Source organism: Callorhinus ursinus, unplaced genomic scaffold, assembly GCF_003265705.2.
Source record: "Callorhinus ursinus isolate GAN/ISIS: 27379988/994484 unplaced genomic scaffold, GSC_fseal_2.0 scaffold8, whole genome shotgun sequence".
NCBI classification, from domain to species: Eukaryota; Metazoa; Chordata; class Mammalia; order Carnivora; family Otariidae; genus Callorhinus; species Callorhinus ursinus.
In genome coordinates this window covers 44891717-44918105 of record NW_027397070.1, presented here as the reverse complement: position 1 = coordinate 44918105, position 26389 = coordinate 44891717, and the positions used below count along the sequence as shown (strand labels likewise).

The following is a 26389-nucleotide window of genomic DNA, read 5'->3' as shown; positions in this document are numbered from 1 at the left end:
CTTAGCAGAGTGACCCTGGGCAAGACTGCTGTTGCCTCAGTCTCCTGATCTGTAAAATGGAAATAAAAGTAATACCTCTCTTGGAGTTGTGAACATTTAATGAGATGATGTGGGTGAGTAGCTGAGTGTTCTGGAGCACGTTACCTGACCTCCCTGGGCCTCAGTTTCCCGGCCTGTAAAAGGGGGTCGGTCATTGGTTCAAAGGCTGTGAGGAAGGCCGGATGAAGAGATGTGGGTGAGGTGCTCGGGGCCGCGCAGAGTACGTGCTCAGGAGCCGCAGTGGCCCTCACCATAACAAGCATCCTGCTTCCTTGTCTCCCCAGGCCCGTGGCTCGGCAGGTGGCAGGAGGAGGCACGACGCTGCCTCCCAGGAAGACCACGACAAACCTTACGTCTGTGACAGTAAGTACGGCAGGTGCCGCCTTCCTGCCCCTGCCTCTGCCCCCAGGACCCCCTTCCCTGTGCTTCCCTGGCTGTCATGCCCCCAGCCTCAGGCTCACTGGCTCCTCCCCTTGGGCCTGCGCCCCAGCTTGCATGCCTGCCGCCTCAGCGAAAGCACCACCTCCTGTTGCCGCGCCACCACCGCTCGCCCACCCCGGTGTTTGTGCATGAGGGGGGGCCAGCCAGGGAGGCCTCTTGCCTTTGGTGCCAGCCTCCTGTCTCCGGCAGCGCCTCCTCGGTGGCTTTCTCCTGGCGTGCTCTCTCTCTCTCTCTCTCTGTCTCCTGAAGATTCATCCTCTATTTCTTTCTCTGTTTCAGAGAGTTACAAACAAAAGCATAACTCAAAATCCTCCGACAAAGGTCCTTGGCTCCTTTGGCTTTTCGTGTTTCCCTTTCATTTCCCTCTGTCTCTCCTGTCCTAGGTAGGGCAAGGTAGGAACCTTTCTCTGACTTAGCTTAATAAATGGCCCTTGATCCATCTCCAGCCTTTCTTGCTTGCTTCAGAGGCATCTCTTGGACAAGGACTGCCTGGCTCCTGGGTCTAGGCGGTGCAGGCAGAGCTGGGGAGGGAGGAGCTGGAGAGTGGGGCGGGGAGCAGGGGCAGTGGGTGTAGCTCCAGAAACCTTCAACTTTCGGAGGGATTGCTATCAGCTCAGACGCTGTTGTCTTTCTCACCTACCAGAGCGTTGGGTGGTGGGTTGAAAATCCTTGCCCTAGTTACCTCTCACTGTACGGGGCGCCATCTGCTCGTTCCACAGCAGGGACCACCCTAGAAACCACACTCCCTGACCATCTTCCCCTCATGTCTTCTCCCCTCCGAGGACGCAGAGCTGGGCCACGGGAGAAGGGCAGCGAGGTGGCTCAGGCAGGGCCCTGGCACGGTGTTTCCTTCTGCCGGCATCTGGCAATGTGTGCGGTCTCTGTGGAAGCAGAGGGCGAGTGGGGGAGATGGGGCTCAGGGAGCACATCGGGGGTGGTGCCCTTTTCCTCCCTCTTCACTGGCCTCTTTTGATTTCAAAAAGTTGTTCTGTGCCCGGTGGGGTGACAGCTGGTTGGAGAACATTTTGCTAGAAGAACTCAAACTCCATGACCCCCATTTGGCTGCTTAATACACCGTGCAGATGGCATTCCTGAGACAACTCTTGCAGGTAACATCTCCATCCCACGGTGGTTCTGTTCCAGGATGAGGAGGGAGCAGGGCATGGGGTCTGGTGTCTCTTGGTGATGTCAGGAGGTGCCTGCTTTGGCCTGGGTTTTGCCCTCCTGGAAGGGCCTCTGTTTTGTTCGGATGCACAGAAGCCCTAGCTGTGTGAGCCCTCTGGGGACTGGTTCTGGGCTGGGAGGGTCCTTCTGACCCCCTCGGAGCAGGCTTTCCAGCTGTGTATGGCTGGAGCAGCCCAGCCCTCAAGAAAGCCAACAGCTGCTTTGGGACCGGGGCATTGCCATTTGATTCCTCTTTTAAAAAGCTTTATTTTTGTGATGTGATTTTCTGCTTCCATAGCTAGTGGGATTACTTTTTGCTCCATCTCTTCAATTTTCATGGGATTTGCAGCCAATAGTCCCATATATTCCCAGACATAACCCCGCATGCCCTTCTTCACCCACCTCTCAGTTCCTCTCTTCACTCCTTTGTCTGCTGTCTGCCTCCTCACCTGTTACCTCCATGGAGCACCCTCTGTGGGTGTCCCTCTCTTGCCTGGCTCCCCTCTTGCTGCACCAAGTGCTTGCATTGCACCCTCTACCCCAGTTCCTGTGGCTGTGATTAGGGGCTCTCAGGACCATTGGCTCTTTTCCGTTCCCTGTCCCCACGGTCTCTTCCTCCTTCTGTTTACCCTGTGATGCTCGGGAGGCCTACACGAAGGCCTGATGTTGGCTTTCTGGAAGTCTCAGCAGCTGATTCCTTGGCTCTGCCCACACAGCCGCTGCCTCTGTTCTCCCTCAGGGGACCAGGGTCCACCGTAGATTGCCCTTGTCTCTTCTGGCTCTTGTAGGAAATTGTGTGGCAGCTTGGTGATTAATAGACTTTATTTTTATCTGGTGCCCTTCAGACATGTGATCCTTTGGGATAGGGGTGACCTTTGGAGAGGTCATGAGGCCCACCCTCCACCCCCGAACTGAGCAAGGAATGCTTTTAATAATCTCTAATGCATCCTAAGTAGAGAGGTGTCTGGTCACCTCCTTGAGTGTCCCCAGGGATGGTGTTACCATAAGCTACCCTTTCTTCCATGATTCCAACTGTGCTCTGAAGGATTGTTTTTCCTTGATAGGAGCTACATTTTTTTCTCTCCTACAGGCCTCCTTATCTTTTGCACATCTTTTCCCAACAAATGGGCACACTGAGCATTTTGTCTATTTTGGAGACGCTTTTCACATCCCCTTGTATTCTTGGTTTATCTAGGGCCACATCCCATAACCTCTGTGATGGCCTGGCTCTAAATTCCCTTCCAGGTTTACATTTAAGCTCAGCACTCCCACTGGAAGTAACACCAAGGCCAAGCAACTCCAAGAGTAACCGACACATTTTCTTGTTTATTTTACACATCGGCTCTTAATAACAGCCCGTATCTGTAGAGAACAGAAGTACTTGGCCCGCCCATTGCCCTGTGCACCATGTCCACGACTTCCCATGCAGGGCCTGTCCTGACCCCATGCCTCGCCAGGTGCGTGCTCCTTTCTACTTAATGCATTTGATTATTCCTTCTTCCATAAATCACTCCGCATTTAGCCCTACTGAGTCTCAATAAAGAGATACAATAATATGTGACTTCCATATACAAGATTCAATAAAGGCAAATTTAAAGGCATTGCCCCGTAGTTGAATTTCATCCTCTGCAGATTTGCAATCCCTGCCATTGTTGTGTTTTCTCTGGTTTGATTTGCATAATCCCCACTCCATCTTTCAAGTTATTTATGAAAATATTAGGCCACCTTGTGCCCCACCACCTCTTCCTGGGTTTATATGTGGAGTAGTAATAGTTATCTTTCAGATGTGATTATGTTTAACCCTTCCTGGTTTATATTCCTAAATGTAGTTGTCCTGTTATGTTCTTGGTCCAAGCATCCCTTTCAAGATGGGTGGTTGAAATATTATCTTAGCTGCTAACTTCAGGTGATAGATAGTTTGCCTGTTGCCTTTCACGCAGCCATCGAATTTATTCCATCTCAGAGAACTACTAAATCATCTGAACATAATTTATTTTTTTACCCAATCTGTGGTGTGTGTGTACATGAATACTTCATTTTCCAGCACGTAACCAATCCCTATTAATTATCCTGAACATTTACCAAGCTTAAGGATAAAAGTTCTGTTTCTTCCGTTTCAATCCCTTGCCGAAGAAAAGTGTTCGTTATCCACAGAGCAACTGAATCTGACTTTGTGGGGATGGCCGTCAGTGTTTGTCAAAGTGTGGACCTGCACCATTTGCTCAGAGAGAACCGAGATACTTATTAAAATGTGATTCCCAGGCCTCATACCAGACCTCCTGCATCAGAACCACAGGGAGCAGACCCAGGAACCTGCAATTTTTTTTGAGAGCTCCTCAGGGGAGTTACTTCTGAATACTGACTTTTGAGAGTGACTGGTCTACTTCATTCAAATTTGAAGGCTTCTGGCCTCTAACTGTTCAGCCTTTTTTATTATTCCCTGCTTTTGGCATCTGGAAGTTCTAGGGTCTTCAGGAATTCTCCACGCCAACTGCCATAGGCTTGCTTCACTGTTTTAGTTGGTCTCTTTAGAATCTTTCCTTTCTCATTTTTGTCCCCCCAGCCTTGATCTCAAACTCAGCAGTCCCATATAAAACTCAGCAATCCAGCACTTGGCCTTAATTTACTTAATAGCTTCAAATCCTAACAGTATCATTAGCCCCCTTTTAGAGGTGGGATGATAACTGGAGACAGACATATGAAAGCAGTCCTTGGGTCGGGCTACTGGGATGTTTTAAAAATCATTCTAAATGTTTATCTCTTCTCTCTCCAACTGCTCCCAACCCTGAATTTTCTATTAGCATCACTGGGACTGCCTCTGGATGAGACCCACTTTGCCATTGCCTTTGTGCAGGAAGCATCACAGGGGAGAAGATGGGGGTGGTGGGGTGATATTCAAGGGGGGAGAGAGGGAAAACATGGTGTCTCTAAGCAGCAGCCATTTAGGGGGGAGCCAAGCCCCCCTTTACCCCTTTGCTGGGCACAATGGAAGTGAAGTTTTTTTTTCCCTCCTTCCCATTTTTCTTCCTTCTTCTTCTTTTTTTTTTTTTTTTTAAAATTTTAAAAATTTTATTTGGGGGGGGGAGGAGCACAGGAGGGGGGGGGGGGGGGGCAGAGGGAGAGGGAGAGGGAGAAGCAGGCTCCCTGCTGAGCGGGGCTCCATCCAGGCACCTGGGGATCACGACCTGAGCCAAAGGCAGACACTTAACTGACCGAGCCACCCAGGCGCCCATTCCCAGTTTTTCCTTTAAAAAAATTTTTTTTAAAAATTAAGTTTATCTTACTGTTTATTTATATTACTGTTTATTTTACTTACCATCTACCTTCTTAATACATTTTTTTAGTGTACAATATCTATTGCTGAACATAGGCACAATGCTGTGCAGCCGATCTGTAGGGTTTATTCATCCTGCTCCACTGAAACCTTATGCCCATTGGTTAGTGGTTTCGTAACTCCCTTTCTCTGCCAGCCTCCAGCAACCACCATTCCCCTCTCTGATGCCCCAAGGCTGACTATTGGGATACCTCACGTAAGTGGAATCAGGCAGCATTTGTTTGGCTGGGACTGGCTTATTTCACTCAGCATAACGTCCTCGAGATTCATTCCTGTTGTTGCGTATTGAAGTATTCCTTCTTTTTAAAAGCTGAAGGATCTTCCATTGTATGTTTCTACCAAATTTTCGTTATCAGTTCATCTGTTAACAGACAGTTAGGTTGTTTGCACATCTTGGCTATTGTGAATAGTGCTGCAGTGAACATGGGAGTGCTAATATTTCTTTGAGATCCCGATTTCAATTCTTCTGGACAAATACCCAGAAGTGGGATTGCTGGATCCTATGGCAATTCTATTTTTAGTTCTTTGAGGAAGCTTCGTACTCTTTTCCAGAGCAGCCGCACCATTTTGCAGTCCCACCAGCAGTGTACAAGTGTTCTAGTTTCTCCACAGCCTTGCCAACGCTTGTCTTTTGTTCCCAGCTTTTTCTGATCACGGCGATCACGCCTGCTCATGGTGCTTACGGTGTGCAGAGCATGGTGCCGAGCACGTTCCGTGCACTGTCTCTGTAAATCCTCACAATAACCTTGAGAGGCGGGGACAAGTGACCTCACTTTAGTATGAAGAAGCCGAGGCACAGAGAGGTGAGGGCACTTGTCCACACATCCTGCGGGTGAGATATGCCCTCCTACCCTGGAGTGTGGCTGTCCTGAGAGTTGAGGAAAGAACCTGTTTTAAAAGTGAATTAGGGGCACCTGGGTGGCACAGTCAGTTAAGCGTCTGACTCTTGGTTTTGGCTCACGTCATGATCTCAGGATTGTGAGATGGAGCCCCGCGTTGGGCTCTGCACTTAGCATGGAGTCTGCTTAAGAGTCCCTCTCTCTCTCTCTCTCTCCCTCTCCCTCCCCCTCTGCCCCTCCCCCACCTCAAATAAATAAATAAATCTTTGAAGGTGAATTAATGGGGTGCCTGAGTGGCTCAGTCGGTTGAGTGTCCAACTCTTGATTTTGGCTCAGGTCATGATCTCAGGATTGTGAGCTCGAGCCCCGAGTTGGCTCCTCACAGGGCATGGAGCCTGCTTGGGATTCTCTCCCTCCTCTCCCTCCACCCACCCTGTCTCCCCATCTCTAAAAAAAAAAAAAAAAATGAGAAGTGAATTAATGATCACATACATCTCGTTTATGAGGTGAAGCCATGTCCATTGTTAACAGATGGCTTCTAGGCGTCAGGCTGGCAAGCTGGAGTCAGTGGAATGGAATAGATTATATACTTTTAAACCTTTTACATTTAAATCTATTAAAATCACCCCCCCCCCAAACTGGGGCATTAGGGTGGATTAGTGACAAAAGGCAAATAGACATGATCAAAGTCCTCCTAGGAGCATGACTCACCTCTGAGTCATGTTGGGTATTCACACATCAGGAGTGGGTGCTCTCAACTCAGCCTCCATATCAGTAAAAACTTTGTTCTCCACCACCCTCACCCCACAGGCATGTATTTTTGGTTGTGTGGCCCATGACTGAAAACATGGCCACTTCACAGTATTGCCTCCCTTCTAGAAATTCAGTGGGGGTGTAACTATGTCCAAATGGGACAGGGTCAGAATAGGGTTTGGGGTTCCTTCCTGCTCCTCTTGATGGTGGAATCCTGGAGGGAGAAGGGTATGGGATGAAAAGCCAAGAGTCTGGGGGTCTGGTCCTGCTTCTACCCTTCAGGGGCTATGATGTCACTTTCCTGGTTTGTCAATGAGGGGGCTCCTTTTTTGAGTGTCTAGACCTCCCCCATCAGCACCCCTTCCCCACACCATGGGCTCCTTTCTTCTCAGGCAGTGGCTTAACATTGAGGCTCTTCTCCCTGGAGACAAGATGTCGGGCCGCCATGTTACAGGCTGAGAGGGGCTGTGGGCTGGATGGACTGGCGTATGGGGCAGACGCAGCTTGCACCCAAGGTAGTCTCACAAAATCTGCTTGACCTCAACTTCCTAAAATTACTCTGGATTCCCCCATACCTGAGTGTACAGGAGAATCAGATGACTATTGCAGTCTTATTAAAAGAAAAATTTTTTTTTTTGAGGGCATTAAGGCCCCACATTCTCTAAGACTCATGTGCTTTTAGCTTCGAGCTGCAGTGGAAAAGCCAATAACGCGGCCTTCAGGCTGGCTGCCCCTGTCACTGAAGGGAAGCCGGGCTCATCACTCAGTTGTCCGTGCTATTATCTTGCAGGTCCGTGCATGGGGTGCAACGGGGGAGGGTGGGAATGGCTCTGTGCCCCAGACACTTGATTTGTGGAACAGGGCCTGTGGCATGGGATTGATCCCTGGAGATGGAGTGCATTTGTGACAGCAAAGCTGGGTCTGTTTAAATATTTAAATGCCATCCTGTTGTGGACACCGGTAGCACCCAGCAGGGCTGGCCGCAGGCAGGGCTGAAGAGAAGCTGCAGTCTGTCCCTACTCCCCGCACACCTGCATCTCTCCCCTTCCTGTGCTCCTGCTGCCTGCTCTGCCCTCCCTGGCCTACACCTCTGGCTCTCAAGGACTTGGTTTGCCTTTTCTGAGCTGTAACCCACGGCCTCTTGAATTGTTTTGTCCTCCAGTCAGAGCTGGTTCTCAGCTAGCTGTTCCTGAATGCAAACTTTGTGGCAAATAATTCCTACCAAGATGTAGATGACCGGTAACAGGGTAGATATGAACATGTGTAGCAGTTTGCTTTTTTAAATAATTTTTTTCTATGGAAATGGTATATATTCATTGCAAAAAAATCAGAAATTACAGATATGCATAAAGGAAAAATAAAAATCACCCATAATCTTACTCCTGAGAGATAGCTTCCATTTTGGTTTTGTATACCATTGGGGGATTCTGTCCGTCTCTGTCTCTTTCTACACACACACACATACACATGCACGTATGCACACCATGGTACAGACCATTTTAACCCATGCCCTCACTCAACAGTACATGGGAAGCATCATTCCAGGTCAGTGAAGACATGTTTATGACATTTGAGACCTATACGGTATTCCATCACGTGGGCACGCCCCAGTTTTGCTCAAGCTGTGTTCCACTTGTTGGACATTTAGACGGTTTAAAGTTTGTTCACTATTGCAAACAATATTGTGGCTGTATCTTTGCGTAATGCTTTCATGATTTCCTAGGAGTGGAATTGTGAGGTCAAAGGGCCTGGTACACAGCCTTTGATGTCTTTTACTTCAAGTCTTGGGGGCGGTAAGGGAAGTAGGAAGCAAGGTCCCTGCTGCCCAGGTGAGAGAGAAAGCTCGGTGAAGAGGGATGTGCACTGACTTTGGAGTGAGAAAAAGCTGAGGTCAAATTGTGGCTCTGCCGCTTGTTAGCTTTTTATCTGGGGCATTTTTGAAAAAAATCATTTTGCTACTAGGAGGCTCCATGTCCTCAGGTGTGGAGAGGGGATGGTGCATGGTTGGGAAAGGCACGTGTGATAATGTATATAAATATGTTTGCACCTGGGTCGTGCTTAATGAATGTTTCTTCCTCCTTCACCTGTTCCTTATTTCCTCTATCTCCAACAGAGTTGGAAAGATAAGGCCGATATCACAGAGATAACACCCCGCCAAGCATATTTCATTGAGTAGATAGAGAGCACTGTCAGGATTCAGGGGAGGGAGTGGTCGGGGGGCAGGAGCCAGTGTGTCAGAGGTGCTTCCCTAGGAGGCCAAGCATATTTCCAGTGAATGAGTACTGAATTGACTTTATTCTCCAGGGATGGAGGGGTATGTGTGGGAGTTGGTGGTGGTGGGCCAGTGGGGTAGTAATAGTAATAGCAATAGCATAAGTTCGTTGACTTATATTATGGGCCTGGAATGTTCTATGGGTTTTATCTGTATTAATTCTTTAACCCTCACAGAAGTGCCATGAGACAGATGGTATGATCCTCTCCAACCTACAGATAAGGAAACTGGGGAGGAGAGGGGTTAATTAACTTTCTTGAGGTCACACAGCAAAAAATGGCAGAGACAGGATTTGATCCCAGTCAGCAATGCCTCCCTCCCTCCCCTGCAGTGTCTCCCACCTCTCCTGGCACTCACCTTTTCCTGGAATCTGCCTTACCTTGTACATACCTTTGTGTAGGCCACCCCCTGTCACATTGGATGATAGCAGTCTGTCTGTTCTTCAGGCTGGACTGTCAGCCTTGGGAAGGCAGGAAGTACACTACATTCATCCTGCATCCCAGCCCCAGCACTGTGGTTGCTCCCAAAATGTGGAGGAGTGTGGGATGCACATAGCAGGACAGCAGGGAGACCAGCTTGGTCAGAGCAGAGCTTTGGGGTGGGAAGATTGGGGGGTACAGAGTTGGACAAGGGTACTGGGAAGGCGCGGCTGATTTTCTTAGATGTTGGCCCGAATCGTCAGTGGTGAACATGATGATCCCAGACACATCTCTGGAAAGGTGTGTTCAGGGCAGAGAGCCTTGAGCCCAATGGCTGAGAAGGAGATAGGAGAAGACATGAAGTCTGGATGGTGATGACAGCAGGTACAAAGTAGACCGGGACAACAGGAGAGACTTTATGAGTGAAAACCCTGCAGAACAGGATGTGGGGTCCAAGCGAGAGGGCGGAGCAACAATGACTCTTGAAGTCTTGGGTTGTGGAGACACGAGGGAGGCTTAACTAGAATATTCTAGAGGAGGAGGTAATTTTGGAGAATGATGAAGTTTTCACATAGGAGTGTGTGGAACTAGCAGGACATCCAGGCAGGAATATTTACCACATGCTACTAGACATTTGGTTCCCCAAAGGAAGTGAGGCACTTACAGGGATGCTGCAGGTGGATGGGGGTCTACCTCAGGGAAAGGCCAATGAGACATACCGGATAGGTCGGGACTCACAAATAAAGCCCCATCTGCATCTGAGGCAGCGTTTATGGCAGATATTCACCCTGAGATCCTGAGGGAGAGCACACTAGCCACATTTCCAGATCTGGGGGCTGCCATACTTTATGGTCATCAGTCTAATTTTTTTTTAACCTTTCTTTGTTTATTTTCTCCAGAAATGTTGACATTTATATTTATTATTTAAGTAATTTTAAATGTATGGTTAAAAAAAGGATTATATTTTGCCCTTTTAAGTAGATTAAGGACATGTTAGCGTAGGACACACCAGAATAAGAAATGAAGATACCGTCTCTGCAAAGGGGACGCCAGAAGATGGTTCTCGAGTCAGAAGTCCAGGATTTGCATCTTTGCTGCATCACTTCCTGGTTATGACCTTGGACAAATCCCCAAGCCTCTCTGAGCTTTGCTTTCTTTCTGTGTCAAGTGAGGACAATAAGATTAACCTTAGAGGGTTTCCAAGAGGGTTAAATGAGACCACGTGCAAAAACAATTAGCTCCCTGTCTGGTTCATAGTTGCGCTCAATAAATATTTATTTTTTTTATGCCAAGTCAGGAAAGTACATATTTTGCACCTACCTTGGGTCCCCAGTTCTGTTCTGTGCACTGGCTGCTGGAGGTGTCAGGAACCAGAGAAGCTAGCGAGCCCAGCTAATGTTGAGTGTTTGCTGTGTGCCGGCCACTGTGCTGAGCACTTTATAAGGATGAACTCATTCAGTTCTCGTAACACCCATGTGAGATGGGAACTATTATCAGCTCCATTCTCCAGACCAGGAAACCCAGGTTTGGAGAGATTAAGTAACTTGCCCAAGGTCACACAGCCAATTAGCGGACACAAGAAGGCAGATCCCAGAGTTTAACAGAGTTCTGCTACCCTGCTTCTCAGCAGGGCAGGAAAGAGTCCCACTAACACATTTAATGCTTTGGTTTTGGGAGTTTCTGCATTCTCTGCTGGGGATCCGAAATCAGGTTATATAGTATTTAGAAATGAAAAGCTTGTTGCTTATCTCCATTCTTCCTGTTTTTTAAAAACTGGAGTCACATTCATATACAACAAATTCCTAAAATAAGCAGAAGCCCTCCCTCAATGAAGATACAGAATCTGCGGATCCCTGGCATTTGATAGGTCCTGTCTCTGGACTCATTCCTCATACATGGGTCAGTGCCAGGCCCCAAGGAATGTGGCTTTGAAAAATCAGGATGTTACATCCCACCCTTATTCCCAGCCCCCTGTGCTTCTACCCAGAAGAATTCAGTTTAAAATAAGCACCAAGTGTGTCCTGGAAGAAGAAATGAAGCCACAGGAAGGCAGCTGCAGACCTGGCTTGGTGAGGGGGAGGGGAGAGGGATGTAGGCAGCCCTGGGTGGATCCTAAGGCTGGGAGCTTACATTGGTTTTCTATCAGAGTCCAGGGACTAATTCCTTCAGGAGGCATACAGGCCTCCGAGAGCCCAGAGAAAACAGAGAATGACAAAGTGCTAGAATCAAAGGACTTCAAGATTATTTGATTAAATTGTCCTGTTTTACAGATGAGAAAACCAAGGCCCAAAGAAGTATGGGGTTTGTCCAAGGGTGCATAGCTGGTTAGTAGGAGAGCCAGGGCCAGACCCCAGGTCTCCCGAAGGCCACCCATGCGTCTGGCCTCTGGACTTCGAGGCTGGGAGGAGAAGCCCACAGGGACTTGCCCAAGAGGAGCCTCTTGGTGCCTAGACACTGCAGGACCTGGGCTACTCTCATCATTTGAGCTCAGTGGAGCCATGGTTGGCTCTTTGGGTAAGGCCTAACCGTTTAAAATAGTCATAGGGATTAATACTCCACCACGAGTATGCAAGTCTGACCTGGCGGCTTTTTGAAGTATCTCCTGAGTTTTATCCCAAACTGAGTCATGCAGGGCTTTTCTCACTTGGGGCTTCTCTGGGGGACTGGTTGTAGACATTCCTCCAACCCCCACATGGTTCTGCAGAGAGAAGTCAGGAAGGTGTGAGGAGCCCCAAACGTCTATGACCCAGTCTGGTAGGGTAGGATCCCCTTGTCAAAATGGCCTCCTTTTGTATCTGTCCTGGGCCCACTGGGACATAGGATTCTACTCAGAAGGGCTGAAAGCAAGAGAATTGGATGACAAAACGATTAAGGAGGTGTGGGCAGGATAGAAGTGCCGAAAGGGAGATGGGGAGCCAAGGGGCAGGGGGAGGACGCAAGGTGCCCCGGATGGGGGGGTGGGGTAGCACCTGCACCAAGCAGGGAGGGCAGGGCACAAATCCCCATCTTCCCCTTCCCACCCCCCATTCTCCTGTCCCTGCCTCCCACTGGCCAGACGTCACAAGAGGCAGAGAGCAAGAGGCCAGAGACCTCAGCCCCAGGCACTGGGAGGGGTGTCCGGATGGAGGATAACGCATCTTTCAGTCACATGCTTCAAAGTCAGGCAGACCTGAGTTCAAATCCTGACCCTGCCACTGAGGGAGTTGCTTCAATGCCCTCAGACTCAGTTTCCTCATCTGTACAGTGGGGATGAACATCCTTATCTTGTGAGCTACTGTGAAATTCAGCGTAGGACTGTGTGCCTGCCTCACAGCCCGTAAGTGTGGGTTGGGTTGGGTTGATTTTACAGATGAGGTTGTGGAGCTGCAGAGAGAGGGAAGTAGCCTCCTCGGGTTGGATACAAGTGCCACGGGGCACAACTGGGAATGAGATGCGGCCTGGTGACTCCCGAGGCCCAGGCTTTGTCGTTGGGCGCTCATCCCGTAATTGCTTTCAGTCTCTCGGAAACCACTGGCTCAGATACCCACTGCGTGCTCCAAGTTGGACTGATGAAAATGTGCCAGAGTCATTAAGTTATCAGTGGGGAAGGCGGCTGTCTCTCCCCTGCAGGAAGGATGCTGCTGTCTGCGGCAGCCGGCTTTGTTCACACAAACTGCCCCTGATTCTCCGCCCGCCGCCCCCGCCGCCTCCCCCCACCCTGCTCCCCCAGACAAGGAGTGAGTGGGGGTAGGGTTGAAGCGGGGAGGGGGCTGCTGTAAATATTCTGGGGCAACACTGAAGGTATTCATAACTCCAGACGGGAGGTGCTACCTGGAGAATCCAGCTCTGGATGGGGAAGTGGGCAAGCACGATTTCTGCACCTTGACAGATGGATCCGCCCCAGGGGAAGGAGAGAGAGGAAGGCAAGCTGGACCTTCCTTACTGTCACAGCCGCTCCCCTCCGAGCACCGTGCCAGGAACACAAATCCAGGTGCATACTTGCCAAGGGGAAAACAAGGGCCAAGGGCTGTGCCCAGGCCAGGCTGACCGGTCCCTGGGGTGATGGCTTCAGAGGGCCAGGACACAAAGGAGCAGGCCCCGGGGATGGAGACCAGGGTGGGAGGATGGGGCGCAGCCCTCTCTGAATGCTTCAGCAGTCTTGGGGCTCGGTCTGATTCCGCACGACAGATCATTCCAGAGTGAGGTTGCTGACGTGATAAAGGGATAGCAGAAGGTTCTAAGACTTTGTTTTCAGAGTGTACTTTCCCCACCCTCTTTTTCTTGAGACTCCATCACCCCCGACCGACCGCAGAGAAGAAATGCCTACTACCCCCCTCCCCTTTTGGGTTTATTCCCGTTGCTTTGATGGCCATGGTGCTGATAAGAGCCGACAATGGCTGTCCCTCAGGACGAGCCAGGCACTGTTTTAAATGTGTTTCTTTCACAGACTCTCACGACGATGTGAGGCAGATGTGCTGTTGTGATCATCCCCATTTGCCACAGAGGATGCGGAGGCACAGAGAGGTTTGGCAATTCAGCCCAGATCACACAGGCACAGAGAGGTTTGGCAGTTCAGCCCAGATCACACAGGCAGTCAGTAGCAGACTAGGCAGGGCTTTGAGTCCAGGCGGTTCCGGTCCAGCCTACCCACTTACTCACCACCGAGAAACTGCCTCTCTGAAGGGTGGCACTGAAATGCCCTGGCCAGACTTCCAAGGTTACCGCAGACGGGCATTTACTCCCAGCTCAGGGCTGCTTGGGTCCTGTGTTCCACGTGGCAGCTCCCGTATATCGAGGCTGTCAGGTTGTTTGTTTCGAGTAACTTAGTTCCTGATCTCTGACCCCAGCCCTAACAGGTTTCCAGGACCAGATACACATTGTACGGGGCCCGGTGCAAAATGAAAACAAGGGGCCCTTCATTCAATATGTATTGAGAATTTCAAGATGGTGATAGCAAAGTGTTAAGCCAAGTGTGGGGCCCTTTTGAGCACAGACGCTGTCTGAATGCACGGGTCCCACGCCCATGAAGCTGGTCCGTCCGTGTTTGGTGTGGCAGGGAGATATTATTAAATAGTGCTGGGTTTTCCTTTTCTTCCAATCCAATCAAAGTAGGATTTCCAAGGCATTTCTTTCCATCAAAATGTAGCAGTCTGATCCAGATACAGTTCCACCAAGATAAATCTTAGAAATCTTTTGTCCCTAGGATGAAGTCATTCAAAGGCCCGATACTTGGCTTAGAAGCTTCATTTTGGGGTCAGGCATCATGCTGTATTATCTCCAATTCCTCCTAACCCTGCCTTTTAAACTCCCCTCCCTCTCACCTCCTTCCCTTTGCCTGTGAGCCTGCTCCGGGATGTGCCCTGTTAAAGAACGAGCCCCACTCAGCCTCCCTGACCCCTGCTCCCCACCCCCCACTCCAAGCCTCACTGGTGGAAGGAGTGGTCTGTTAGCCCCGTCACCACTTCCTCATTTCCAGGAGCATCCTAGGCCTCTCAAGTCTTGTCTCGTGCTCCAGGAGGTCGTGGATTCCCTTCTTACGAAGGTGGCCTCCTGGTTGTCAAATCCAGTGCTCTCTTTCTAGTCCCCATCTTTCTCAACCCTTCTTGGGCATCTGACATTCTCCTGGCTCTGCCGGCTTCTCATCTGTGAAATGGGGACTTGGGTTGCAGTGAGCAAACTGACCTGGATCATGAGCACAGGCCTGGCACTCAGTACACACTCAGTAGCTGTTCTCAGTGGCCGTGACTGGTGGAATCCTTGGTCCTGTCATCTGGAAACCCTACCTCTTTTAAAAAAAAAAATTAAAAAATGCCAGTATGATTTACATCCCAGTATAATTTACATACCTTTAATATTATTTTCGGGTGTACAATGCAGTGATTCAACAGTTCCATATATTATGCGGTGCTCATCATGTTAAGTATGCTCTTGAACTCCATTCCCCCCCCACTTCCCTCTGGTAACCATCAGTTTGTTCTCTATATTTGAGTTGGGTTTTGTTTTTTTTTTTTTGGTCTCTTTTTAAATTTGTTCTTTCTGTTTTGTTTCTTAAATTCCACATATGAGTGAAATCGTATGGTATTTGTCTTTCTCTGACTGGCTTATTTAATTTATTATACCCTCTAAATCCATCCATGTTGTTGCAAATGATAAGATTTCATTCTTTTTTTATGGCAGAGTAATATTCTGTGGTTTATATATGCCACATCTTCTTTATCCATTCATCTAGTGGTGGACATTTAGAAACCCTACCTCTTTGGCTGATGTTGCTCATTCCTGGATGAGTTTTTCTTGATAAACTTAAAACAAACAAACAAACCAGTTTCTCTTTTTTCACCAGATTCTTGAGATACTGGTGTTTTCTGAGTTCTATCCACTGTCCACCTTTTTTTCTCTGTCTCCATAATCTCTCCTCCTGTCCATATCCCTAACTCCTGCCGCCCTGCCAACCTCCACATCCACATCTTTTTCCTAAGCTCAGGGTGTGCAGGGCAACCCCAGACTGAACATTCTCTTCTTTCTTTAAATCTGGTTTTCCTCCTCATCCTTCGACCTATTGCCCCATAGGAACCTGGGTGTTTTTGTTGCTTCCCTTAACTGACATCGAGTGCCGGTCATGATCTGCCCTGTGCTGGTAACTGGGGATACAGCAGTGTGCAAACACACAGGGCCTGCCATGCTTGCTGCCGATGGGGGGCACACATAGTGATCCATGATTTGTCCTAGGAAGGTAACAAACTGGGGTCCTAATTTTGACTGGAAAGACTTCCCTGGGGAAGGACATTTGAACTGACATCTGAAGAATGATGAAGCATTCATTAGGCAAACTGTTGCTGGGGACCATTGTAGGCCAAGGGAAGAGCTTGTGTAAAGGCTTTGTGGTAGAAATAAAGGTGTTTATGGAGTGGAAAGGCAATGGGCAGAAGCGCAGAGAAGGTGGTGGAATGTGGTGTTGGGTGAGGCTAGGGAGCTAGACAGGGCCTGGATGGCGCATGGCCAGGAAGGCCAAGTTACTGTCATTCTGGGCTTCTCCTTGCTGCTTATACCCACCCTTTTCCACCAGATTCCTTCTCTTTAACCCCTCTCCCATCCTGAAATCCTCATTGTTCACACACGGAAAATTAAAATAGCCTCTTGCCACCTTCAAATCCCATCCTCTGTGCTGTAGGCTTAAATGGGATTTCTAAAATGTAAATCTGAGTAAGTCGGTCCTCAGGCTACAATCCTCCCCTGGCTTCCCGTTTCCGGGACAAAGTCCTGCCTGGCTTCCTTGCTTGTTAGCTCCATCACGCCCCACCCCCGCCCACAGGTCCCCATAGTTGGGCGGAATGTGCTTTGCTGCCTGAAAGCCTTTGCCTCCTTTGTCTGTCTGGTAATGATCTGCTACCTTGCAAGCCACAGCTCTCCCACCTCCTCCAGGAAGCCCTCCCTCCACACTCAAGCAGGTGTGCTGGCCCCTCCTCTTCCCTGCGTGCATGTGCACACTGGTGCGTTTGTCTCATCTCCCTTTTTGCTTGTTGACTTCTACGTCTTCTCCGCCAGAATGGGAGCTCCTGGAGGGAGGGCACTGGGGCTCTCCTTTATGTTTGTCCTTCTGATGCCACAGGGCTGGGCACATATCAGGTGCTTATTATGAAGACCTGGTGATGCGGAATAACATGGTATAAACAGGTGGTGAAAAGGGCAGCTCCATCAGGAAAGCTCTGTGGGTCTGTGTATAGGGATGATGCATAAGAGGTCTGGTTTCCATGACCTCAATGTACTGTCTGGTTCTGGTTCCTTTAATGACAGAGCACAAGTCTCACTGCCCCTACTTGCCACTTCCATCCATCTCAAAGGGCAGGTGCACTAGGGTAGACAGAGTCAAGCCTAAATCTATTCATTCTTCTAGTAGAGTGGTTCTTAGACTGTAGTGTGCAGCAGAATCACTTGGAGGGCTTGTTAAAAGAGAGATTTCTGGCCCCACCCCCAGAGTTTCCGATTCAGTAGATCAGAGGAGAACCCAAGAATATGCATCTCTAACAACTTCCCAGGTGATGCTGATGGTGCTGGTCTGGGGACTACTCTTCCAGAATCTCTTTTCTAGCAAAAGGATTTACTCTAAAAATCATTACTCTCTATGGTGTTGGGGAAGGAGATATGGGAAGCTCTTTGCTTGGGTTTGGTTTTGTAGGTTTAAAGACCTATTAGTATGAGATTAATGTGGATAGATGGATCAGATTCTACACGCTTTCCTCCTCCCCTATCTCCTGGCTTTCCCACAAAGTGTTTCCATATTCGTTCATCAGCTATTCAATGAATATATTTTGAAGGTGTAGTATGTGCATGGCAACAGAAGGGGTGGAGTTGTTGTTATGAAGATGAAATTGGTATGAAACTGTCCTTGAGAGAAGTCCTCCAGTGCAGATGTAACTATGATTCAAGGAGATCAAAGAAGAAATGCTTGCTTGGATGGGTCGTGATTCCCCGATCCGTGGAATTGTCCCAGGCATCTAGCATTAGCGAGAATAAAACAATTTGATAAGTGAGACCCCATGATTATTAAGATCCTGAAATTCTGTATTAAGGAAGACAGTGATCATTGACACAACAAAATGGCACCAATGGAATGCTGTGGAGTTTGTAGTAGGGAGGTCTCCAGAGTCAGCTGAGGCATCCTCATGGAAATACTATTATTGTCCTGATTCTTAATAAACATTTATTCCTCAACAACAGTACGCTTGGTTACTAAGTGGATTTACAGCCAGTGACCCCACAATTTGCTGTTTATTGACCTCAGATCATTGCAAAGGTTAAATAGAAGAAGCCACAAGCAGGCCCAGAGCGTGCCTCAGGGGCCTCTTTAGGTCTCATTTCCCGAGTCAAATGGAATTGAGATGTCTAGTGCCGTTTTATTTTTTTGAAATATTTACAACAGAGAGAGAGAGTGTAAATAGCCAATTGTAGGACTTGAATTTATAGTCATTAGGTCACCAACTTGAATTTCAGACTCTCACCTTATTAAGAAAGTCTAACCATTGCTAAATTCCATTGTTTGAGGCCAGGTTCAAAGTCCTTCTTTCAGGAGGGCCCAGCACTTAAGATGTGGCAGGCTAAGCTGAAGCCCCTTGCCACCATTTACTGAGCATCTGTTATGTGCTGGGTACAGAGTGAGATACTTTACAAATATTATCTAGAACCCTTCAAGGCAAGTAGTACTATCATCATTTCTAGATACGAAAAAAGGCACGGAGAGGCTATGTATCTTGTCCAGTTTCACACAGCAAATCACCTCAATTCATTTTTGGAAGTCAGCATAACCATAAAATCGAAATGCGGTAAAAGATAGGTCAAAAATTCTAGATCTATCTCAAGTCTGAGTATAGATCCAAAAGGCAAGATTAGAAAATAGAAAGCAGCAGTTTATCAAGTGGATAATGCACTCTTTGCCAAATGGCGAGCATTCTAGGAATATAAGAATGGCTCAATAAGAAGAAACATTAGGAAATCAACATAATTCACCATATCAACAAACTGCTGGAGAGTCATATACCAGTAGATGCTGAAAGGCTGATCAGATTTTCCTGTAATAAAACTCTAAGGATAAGAGGAAATACTTAACTTTGATAAGGACTAAAAATTAGCCACATGTATCATTCTAAACAGTGAACCACTAAATCCAACTTCATTGAAAGTGGGGGTGGTCTAGTCTTAAGCCATTTAGCTAGGCTTCTGCTTCTGAGGTACTGGGCAGCCAACCAATGGAACTGCCCCCTTCTTCTTCTGTGCCCAATGAAGCCGTATTTATGTTGCTGGGTGTCCTTGTCTCACACTGTCCACGTGAGAGGTCGAGCTTGTGAGGACACGTTCCTAGATTTTGGGTATCAGAGGCTTCCTGGGGCATCAAGGGCACAAGCTCTTGTGCCCACATCTACCAACAGTGGCTTGGCTTCGTGGTTTCCATGGCAGAATTGGGATGTGTTTTTCTGGCACAAAATCACCGTGTGATACATCAAAATATTATCCGTATCAAGCTTGTGTACTTTATACAGAGTTAACCACCGTGTGGTGGGAGGAGCACTGCATGGGAACCCAGAGACCTGGGTGCTAGTGGCTCTGCCTCAACTAGCTGCGTGTTCCCAGGCAAATCACTTGGGCTTGCTGGGCCTCACTTGCCTCATCTGTGCCATGGCATGTTGGACTGGATGGACCACCAGTGCTCTTTGGCCTCAAAGTTATAATAATCATCACCCTTCCGATGTGCCCAGCACTGTTATAAGTGTTTTGCATAGAGATCATCTTATCCCAACAACTCTATGAGTTAAGTCCTATCCTTATTCCCATTTTCCCTCTGAGGAAACTGAGGCCCAAAGAGGGTAAGTGACTTGCCCAGGGTCTCACAGATAGGAAGTGATGGAGCTCTTTCACAGTTCAACTTCCATCCTTTACTTTTCTGGTTTTTCTTTACCTGGGCCCATGTTGTTACAGTGGTGTCAGTTCTGTCCAGCGGGGCAAAGTTTGCTGAGGGTGGGAGACACTTCTTAAGGGAAACCCAGCTCTGGGGTAAACAGATGGGAGGCACTGCCTGGGAGAATGATGGCAGTGACTGCAGAGTTTGCTAATCTTTGCCTTTTCCCCTCTTCTCTTCCCGTCTAGTCTGCGGCAAGCGCTACAAGAACCGGCCAGGACTTAGCTACCACTACGCTCACACTCACCTGGCCAGTGAGGAGGGAGATGAGGCTCAAGACCAGGAGACCCGGTCCCCGCCCAACCACAGAAATGAGAACCACAGACGTGAGTTCCCAGTTGTTGGGTTGGGGCAGTGATGAAGTGGGTGGGCAGGGTGATAGAGTGTTCTTTTCACCTCTGGCATCTTTGGTGGCACCCATTGATTGGTTTCAACGTCCTGTGGTGACTTGGCTCTTTTAACGCAGCCCCAGCTGCCCTGTGGGTCATCTGAGCCCCAGGCTTAGAGTGAGTGGGCCAGGTGGCATCCCCAGTTCTGTTCCCAGAGGAAGGGATGTGAGCGTTAAGGCAGAAGGGAAACATCCTCACCTGGCTGTTGTCAAATGCCAGACCTGTTCCTCTTCTCCCTCAGCTCTAGAACTTCCATTCACGGGTACTAACCTAATGTGGGCATAGCCCTTGGGCATGTCAATTCAGATGGACATTTCACATGTTGCCTTGGCCACCAAGAGATGTAGAATATTCTTGATCTATTGCCTTGGCTATTATAGGGGTCACAATTTTGGTTCAGGGCTCTCCTGCCTTAGAAATACTGCCCTTGAGCCTCCATGCATTTCACTTGAGCACTCCATCAGCAAGCATGATCTGCGTGCACTTTGTCAAAAACTCAAAATGGGGTGGCATGATGGGAGTTTTTAGAGCCTGTTTCAAGATGTGGGTCATTCTAAGATCATTAGGTGAAGAAAAATTGTGGACAGGCCATGTATTTTTTATTTTGTTCACGAGATTTTGTGGTAGGTGTTCTTAAGGTGAGCAATGCAATGTAACTAAAGGGGTCAGACCTTTAAAAATATCCAGACTCTAGGATCTGAGGGTGACTCCTGTGCATTTTAGTCCATCAGCTTAGTCAACAGCTGTCCATCGGCTACTCATCAAATATTTGAAATGATTAACATACTTTGGCCAAGACCTTTCTTGGGATTAGTGTCAGAGTTGCCTAACCCCACCCTCCTTTCTCCTTGTAACATTGTCTTCTGTATTCGTGTGCTCAGGCCGCCATAACAAAATACCACAGACTGGGTGGCTTAAAGAACAGAAATTACTTTTCTTGCTCTTCTGGAGGCTGCGAGTCCCAGACCAGTGTGTCATCGGGGTCGGTCCCCTCAGAGGCCTCTGTCATTGACCTGCAGGTATCTGCCCTCTCACTGCCTCTTTGCATGGTGTTCCCTCTGTGATCACAGAGCCCCGCTGTCTCTCTGTGTGTCTAAGTTTCCTCTTAGAAGGATACCAGTCAGATTGAATTAGGGCCCACTGTAACTTAATCACCTCTTTAAAGGCTCTATCCCAGAAGAGTCACGTTCTGAGGCCCGGGGTTGGGGCTTCAACATACACATTTTTGGGGGGACCCAGCTCAGCCCATATACCTTCTTTAATTCCTACTCGCTTGCAGGGTTCAAGTCTTTCATGTGACAGACCCTTATTTCCTTACCTGCTCTTGTCATCGGGACAGAACCTGGGAAGCAGGGCAGGAGGGTCTGACAGAACTAGCCCACCTCCCTTGCCAGCTTCTGAGGCACGCCGAGCTCTCTCTCTCCCTCCTCCCTGGGGAGAGGTTCCCTCGGTCCAGTCTTTCAGAAAGGAAAATGTATGGGGCAGCCGGCATTTGCGTCTCTCTGTTTCTCCTCTTATCCCTTCTCTGATCTCAGTGGCCTAGACGTACCTATTGTCTCTTCCGGCAAAGGAGGCCGAGAATGATCTCTTTTGATTTGGATTGCTATCTGGAAAGTATTTATTAGTCACAGTTGCTCTCTCTGAAGTATTTGTTAACTTTGTATTATTTCCCACTCCACCCAGTGCTGGCTTATCTTCTTTACATCTCTTCTCAAATGTCAAGCCACTTGGTCCCCGTGTTGCGGTGCTTTACTCATACAATAGGGTTTGGAATGCTTCTCTTTGGTCTGTGTCTCTTTTGTGTGTGTGCACAGTGATGGCCACAGCAGAGGAAGGTTCCTCGTGGTCCCCAAGGTATGCTGCAGGCCCGAAGCAGATCAAGGAAGTCTCTTCCTTAGGCATCCCCCCCCCCCCGGCTGCCCCATGCCTGCACCTGCTGGCTGTTGACTTCCGGGGTGCACGCTGGCCTATTTCCCTCTGTCTACCAGGATCTCCTCACGTATTCTCGTGACTCAGCGTCTTCTGTCTCCTCATGTCTTCACCATGAGGCCAGATGGCCTCGCTTAGTCAGGAAGCCATGTCTGTCCTCCTCCTGGATGGAGGTGTGTCCCCAGTGTGGCTGCGAGTCCTCTCCCCTCCCCCCTCCCCTGCTGATGACAAACTGAGTTCTTCAAAAACCCAAGGGTTTTAAGCTGCATAGAAAAGAATAGCTGTCCCTGGGTTCATCAGGGGCCTCCTTACACGGGGAAAGTTCCAGAACCTTCGCAAACACCTTTTTTAAACAACGTCTGCTCACGATGCCTCTGAGAACTCTGTGGTTAACTCCAATTTTGCTAGCAAGGAGGGTGTGGCAGGAAGGCCGCCGAGGCCACAGAAGCCATTCCTTCCCTCTTCCCCAATTTCTCGGAACAGATCTAAGAGACAGCAGCTCTTCCTAGGTTCTCTGCGTCACGCATGCCACCAATCTGTCTGCTGCTCTGAATGTCTGCTCTGTTCCCTCCCACATTCCCCTGGTGAGCAGTCCCCCAACCATTTTCTCGCGAGCACTAATTGCCGGCATCATTAATACCCCGTCATTAGCTGCTCCCACTGCTTGGGGTGGGGGTGGGCTCCCATCCATCCTGCCCCTAAATGCAACTGGGGCTGTGTGGTGAATTGAATGCGACAGCTCTGCGGCATCGAAGGTCCCAGCTTTGTGATCCTTCCTTGGCAAGGCTTTTGGACTGGGGGAAGGGAGCAGGAGAGCTTCATCCAAGAGGCTAATCTGCAGATCCCACAGGAAAAGTTCTGGACGCCAGCAAAGTGGGAACGCTGACTTTTCCCTCTTTAGCCGAGCTGCAGGGTGGCCCAGCTGCTTGTGAGCACACGCAGGCCTAGGAGAAAAACAGCCCTACAGACTCTGGAGTTTTCCATGGCATGGGCATCTGCGCTCACACCACCGGCAGCAGTAGAGACCTTTTGACTTTGGTGCACCTGCTGTCCCTCGCCGCACCCCCCGACTGTGTCTCCCGCCAAGCCGATGCTCACGCCTGCTTTCAGGCAGAGCGGAGTGCCGGAGCCAGCACTGACCTCCCCTTGCCCCCCAGTCCCAGGCTGCCCCGGGCCGCCAGCTCAGCAATCCACCCTGTTCTCTCGCCTTTGTTCCTCTCCTCGCTGCGTGTTTTCTCCTGAGTATACACTTCTTGTCTCTTCTGTAGCCTCGTCCCCTTTCCTTCATGCCCTTGCCTCTCCGCCTCAGCTATAGGCAGTGCTGGGATGCTTGGAGCTCCGACATTCACCTTGGGGGGATAGGACTTTTCTGATGGGGTCTTCCCTACCTAAGCTGTCACCCTCCCCTGCCCTCCCTGCGTGAGGCTGGATTCTTCTTCCTTCTTGCATTTCTCTGATGACCTCTGTTTGCTTTCTACAAATGAAATCACCGTGCGTATGTATGTGTGTGCGCGCAGGTGTGTGCGTGTACATACAGGTACACACACACATAGACTACATGTGTACGAATAAAAGGAGGGAGGATGGGGGGCAGGTTAGGGCTCTGTGTGGTGCCACTCAGAAGCATTCTCTCTCTCTCTTTTGATAAAGATTTATTTATTTATTTTTAAAAGATTTTATTTATCTGAGACAGAGAGCGAGCAAGCATGAGTGGGGGGAGGGGCAGAGGGAGAGGGAGAAGCAGACTCCTGGCTGAGCAGGGAGCCCTTGGGACTTGATCCCAGGACCCTGGGATCATGACCTGAGCCTAAGGCAGACTTAGGCTTAACTGACTGAGCCATGCAGGCGCCCCTATTTGTTTATTTTAGAAAGAGAGTGCCAGTGAGCAGGGGGAGGGGCAGAGGGTGAGGGAGAGAATCTCAAGCAAACTGCCCACTGAGCACGGAGCCCGATGTGGGGCTCAATCGCATGACCCTGAGATCATGACTTGAGCTGAAATCGGGAGTCAGACGCTTAACCGACTGAACCACCCAGGCACCCCACTCAGAAGCATTCTCTTGTGACTTCTGAAATGCCACCTTGGTAAACAGTCCCACTGGGGCCAGGGTAGCAGAGAGAACTGGATTAGAATTCAGAACTCTTTGACCCATGCTCACCATGCCAAAACTCTTCTTGAATTTGCTTTTATCTTCTATGCACAGTGGGAATCTACTAAAGATGTTGTTTTCAAAGTACTTTTCTGGGAGGTGGAGTGGGTGTGGGCATTGCTGAGGTCCTGGACCTGAATGGAAAAGCTGTGTAAATAAATTCAGTCTACTACATTCATCTGTCCACCCAACCTTCTATCCATCCATCCATTGGTTTAGTACCCGTGTGCTAGATACTGTCTTACTCCCTGTCCTGAGAAGGAGTGTGTAATGGAGGATGTATAAACTAGTGAAGGGCTCAAGGGCACAGTACACTTTCTACCACTTAGGGCAGCCGTGCTCCCCGTGTGACATCAGAATTGCCTGGGAACTTGTTGGAAATTCAGATTCTTGACTCCACCAGTCTCTGAAACAGAGACTCTGAGGGTGGGGGTGGCAATCTGTATTTTACAGGGCATTCTGGGACATGCAAAAGCTTGAGAACCACTGCACCATTGCAAAGACTTCGCTGAGGACATTCAAGTTAGCTCTGGAAGAATGAAGAGGAATTTCCCAGGTAGAGGCAAAGGCAGGGAGGTATGAAATAGCACAATGCCCCAGACAAGGGACTGTGGTTGGGTCCGACGGTAGCCCTGGAAGAATGGTGGGAGAGTAAGCGGGAGCCACCGCTGGAAGCATTTTCTATGCTAGGCTGTGTAGCTGGCATCCTGTAATGAAAGGGAGAGCCACAGTAGCAATTACTAGAAGGCAAGGACGTATGATTTATAAAGAAAGTTGTTTGACATATTATTAATTGTCACATGGTGTGTCTCTTTTACCTGATAGCATAAATGAGTATAAAATGTTATAACACACTTGCAGTTCCTAAGAGGGAAGTGCTTTTTAAAAATGTGGAGCTATAAAATTTATCTCAAGCCTGTTTCTCAGGCCCGTGGAATAGAAGTTGGGTTGTTCTGGGTCCTGGGAGGTCTCCGTCTTCTGCATAATGACAGGGTGCCTGGCACATAGCTAGGCTTTCGGTATCTGCCGAGAGAAGAGAAGGCCCCACCCTAGTGCGCTTTTGGAGGGCACGTTGTACTCTGCAGGACTGGAAGAGGAGAGCTGAGTTGATTAAGGGTAATGTCGGCTGATTAGATAATCTGAAAATTAGTCTGATAATGTGCAAATTACCTAAAAGAAGCATATGATGTCATTGCTACACTGATGGGAAAGATCTAACAGACATTAGTCTCCTGACATCCCTGTCCTCTAGCATATGGCCCGGGGGCAACGAGTAGAGCTTTAGGAGAGAGAGTGAAAATTGCCTTTGACACAAGCTTAAGGATTTTGGATCACTCTGAAGGTGCCTAAAAAACCATAAAGTGCACACAATCCACCACTTACCAATCTTGACGCAGGAAATTCAGGCTTTGTTCCAGGGGAGAGAGAGGAAAATTCAGATACAGGGCTCTGTCTGGAAAAGTGAGCTGCTTCTCTCTTCCTCAAGAGCAAATTTGGGAACTAACAACAGGTGTTCTTCAGGTGAATTATTATTTAACTAAACAGTTTACAGATTATAAAGCAAACGAAGAGAAACCTGAGGGGTCCCTCTGGGCTTGAGGACAGATTTGGAGTTAATTTTTCAGACCTTTTGGCTGGGAGAATGGCAGTGGAATTGGCCAGGCCAGAGTGTGAGTCATGACGTTGTCACTCTGCCATCTTGTGCCTGTGTGAACGTGGGTCAGTCACTGACACTTCCTTGCTCCTTTGTTGCCTCATCTGTAAGATGGAGAGAGTAACCGTACTGACCTCATGGGGTTGCTTCCAGGCTTCAGTGAGATAGTGTGGGTGTTTGGCACCATGCCTGCCCACTGCAAATGCTGATAGCCCATCTCTGTGCCCTTCGGACCAGCAGAGCATGTCTATGACCACAGATCGCTAATCTGAGTCAGGGCCTGTCTGTGGCTGTGTGATCCCGGGAAACTAACTGCCTGTGGGGGTCTCACTGGCATCAGGCGAAGCTATCAGAGCCTGGCCTGGCCCTGGCGCATCCTTTGCTAAACCTTAGATGCAGGACAGCAATCGTTCTGTACAGGTTTAATTGGGGAAATACGATGGATGCAGGAAACCCAGCAGGAGGAAGCTGTGGAGTAGAGTCCCACCCGTGTAGCATCCCTGTATTACCGTCCCATTTCCCCAGGATGGGGCATCCACCCAGACTTGCCTTTCTGTGAGCCTCTTTCATTTCTCTTTCTCTC

General features: G+C 48.9%; 1 protein-coding gene across 2 annotated transcripts in view; it reads left to right on the top strand.

Moving 5' to 3' along the window:
* DPF3 (double PHD fingers 3) overlaps positions 1–26389 on the top strand; it is a 245239-nt gene that overhangs the window by 151491 nt on the left and 67359 nt on the right. For both annotated transcript variants that reach the window (XR_012379067.1, XM_073895521.1), the window contains exons 6-7: positions 324–402; positions 19876–20013. Coding sequence is in view for 1 of the 2 variants with exons in the window: in XM_073895521.1 (XP_073751622.1) it covers positions 324–402; positions 19876–20013 (217 nt within the window). In the remaining variant the exon portion in view is untranslated. The remainder of the gene's footprint in view (positions 1–323; positions 403–19875; positions 20014–26389) is intronic.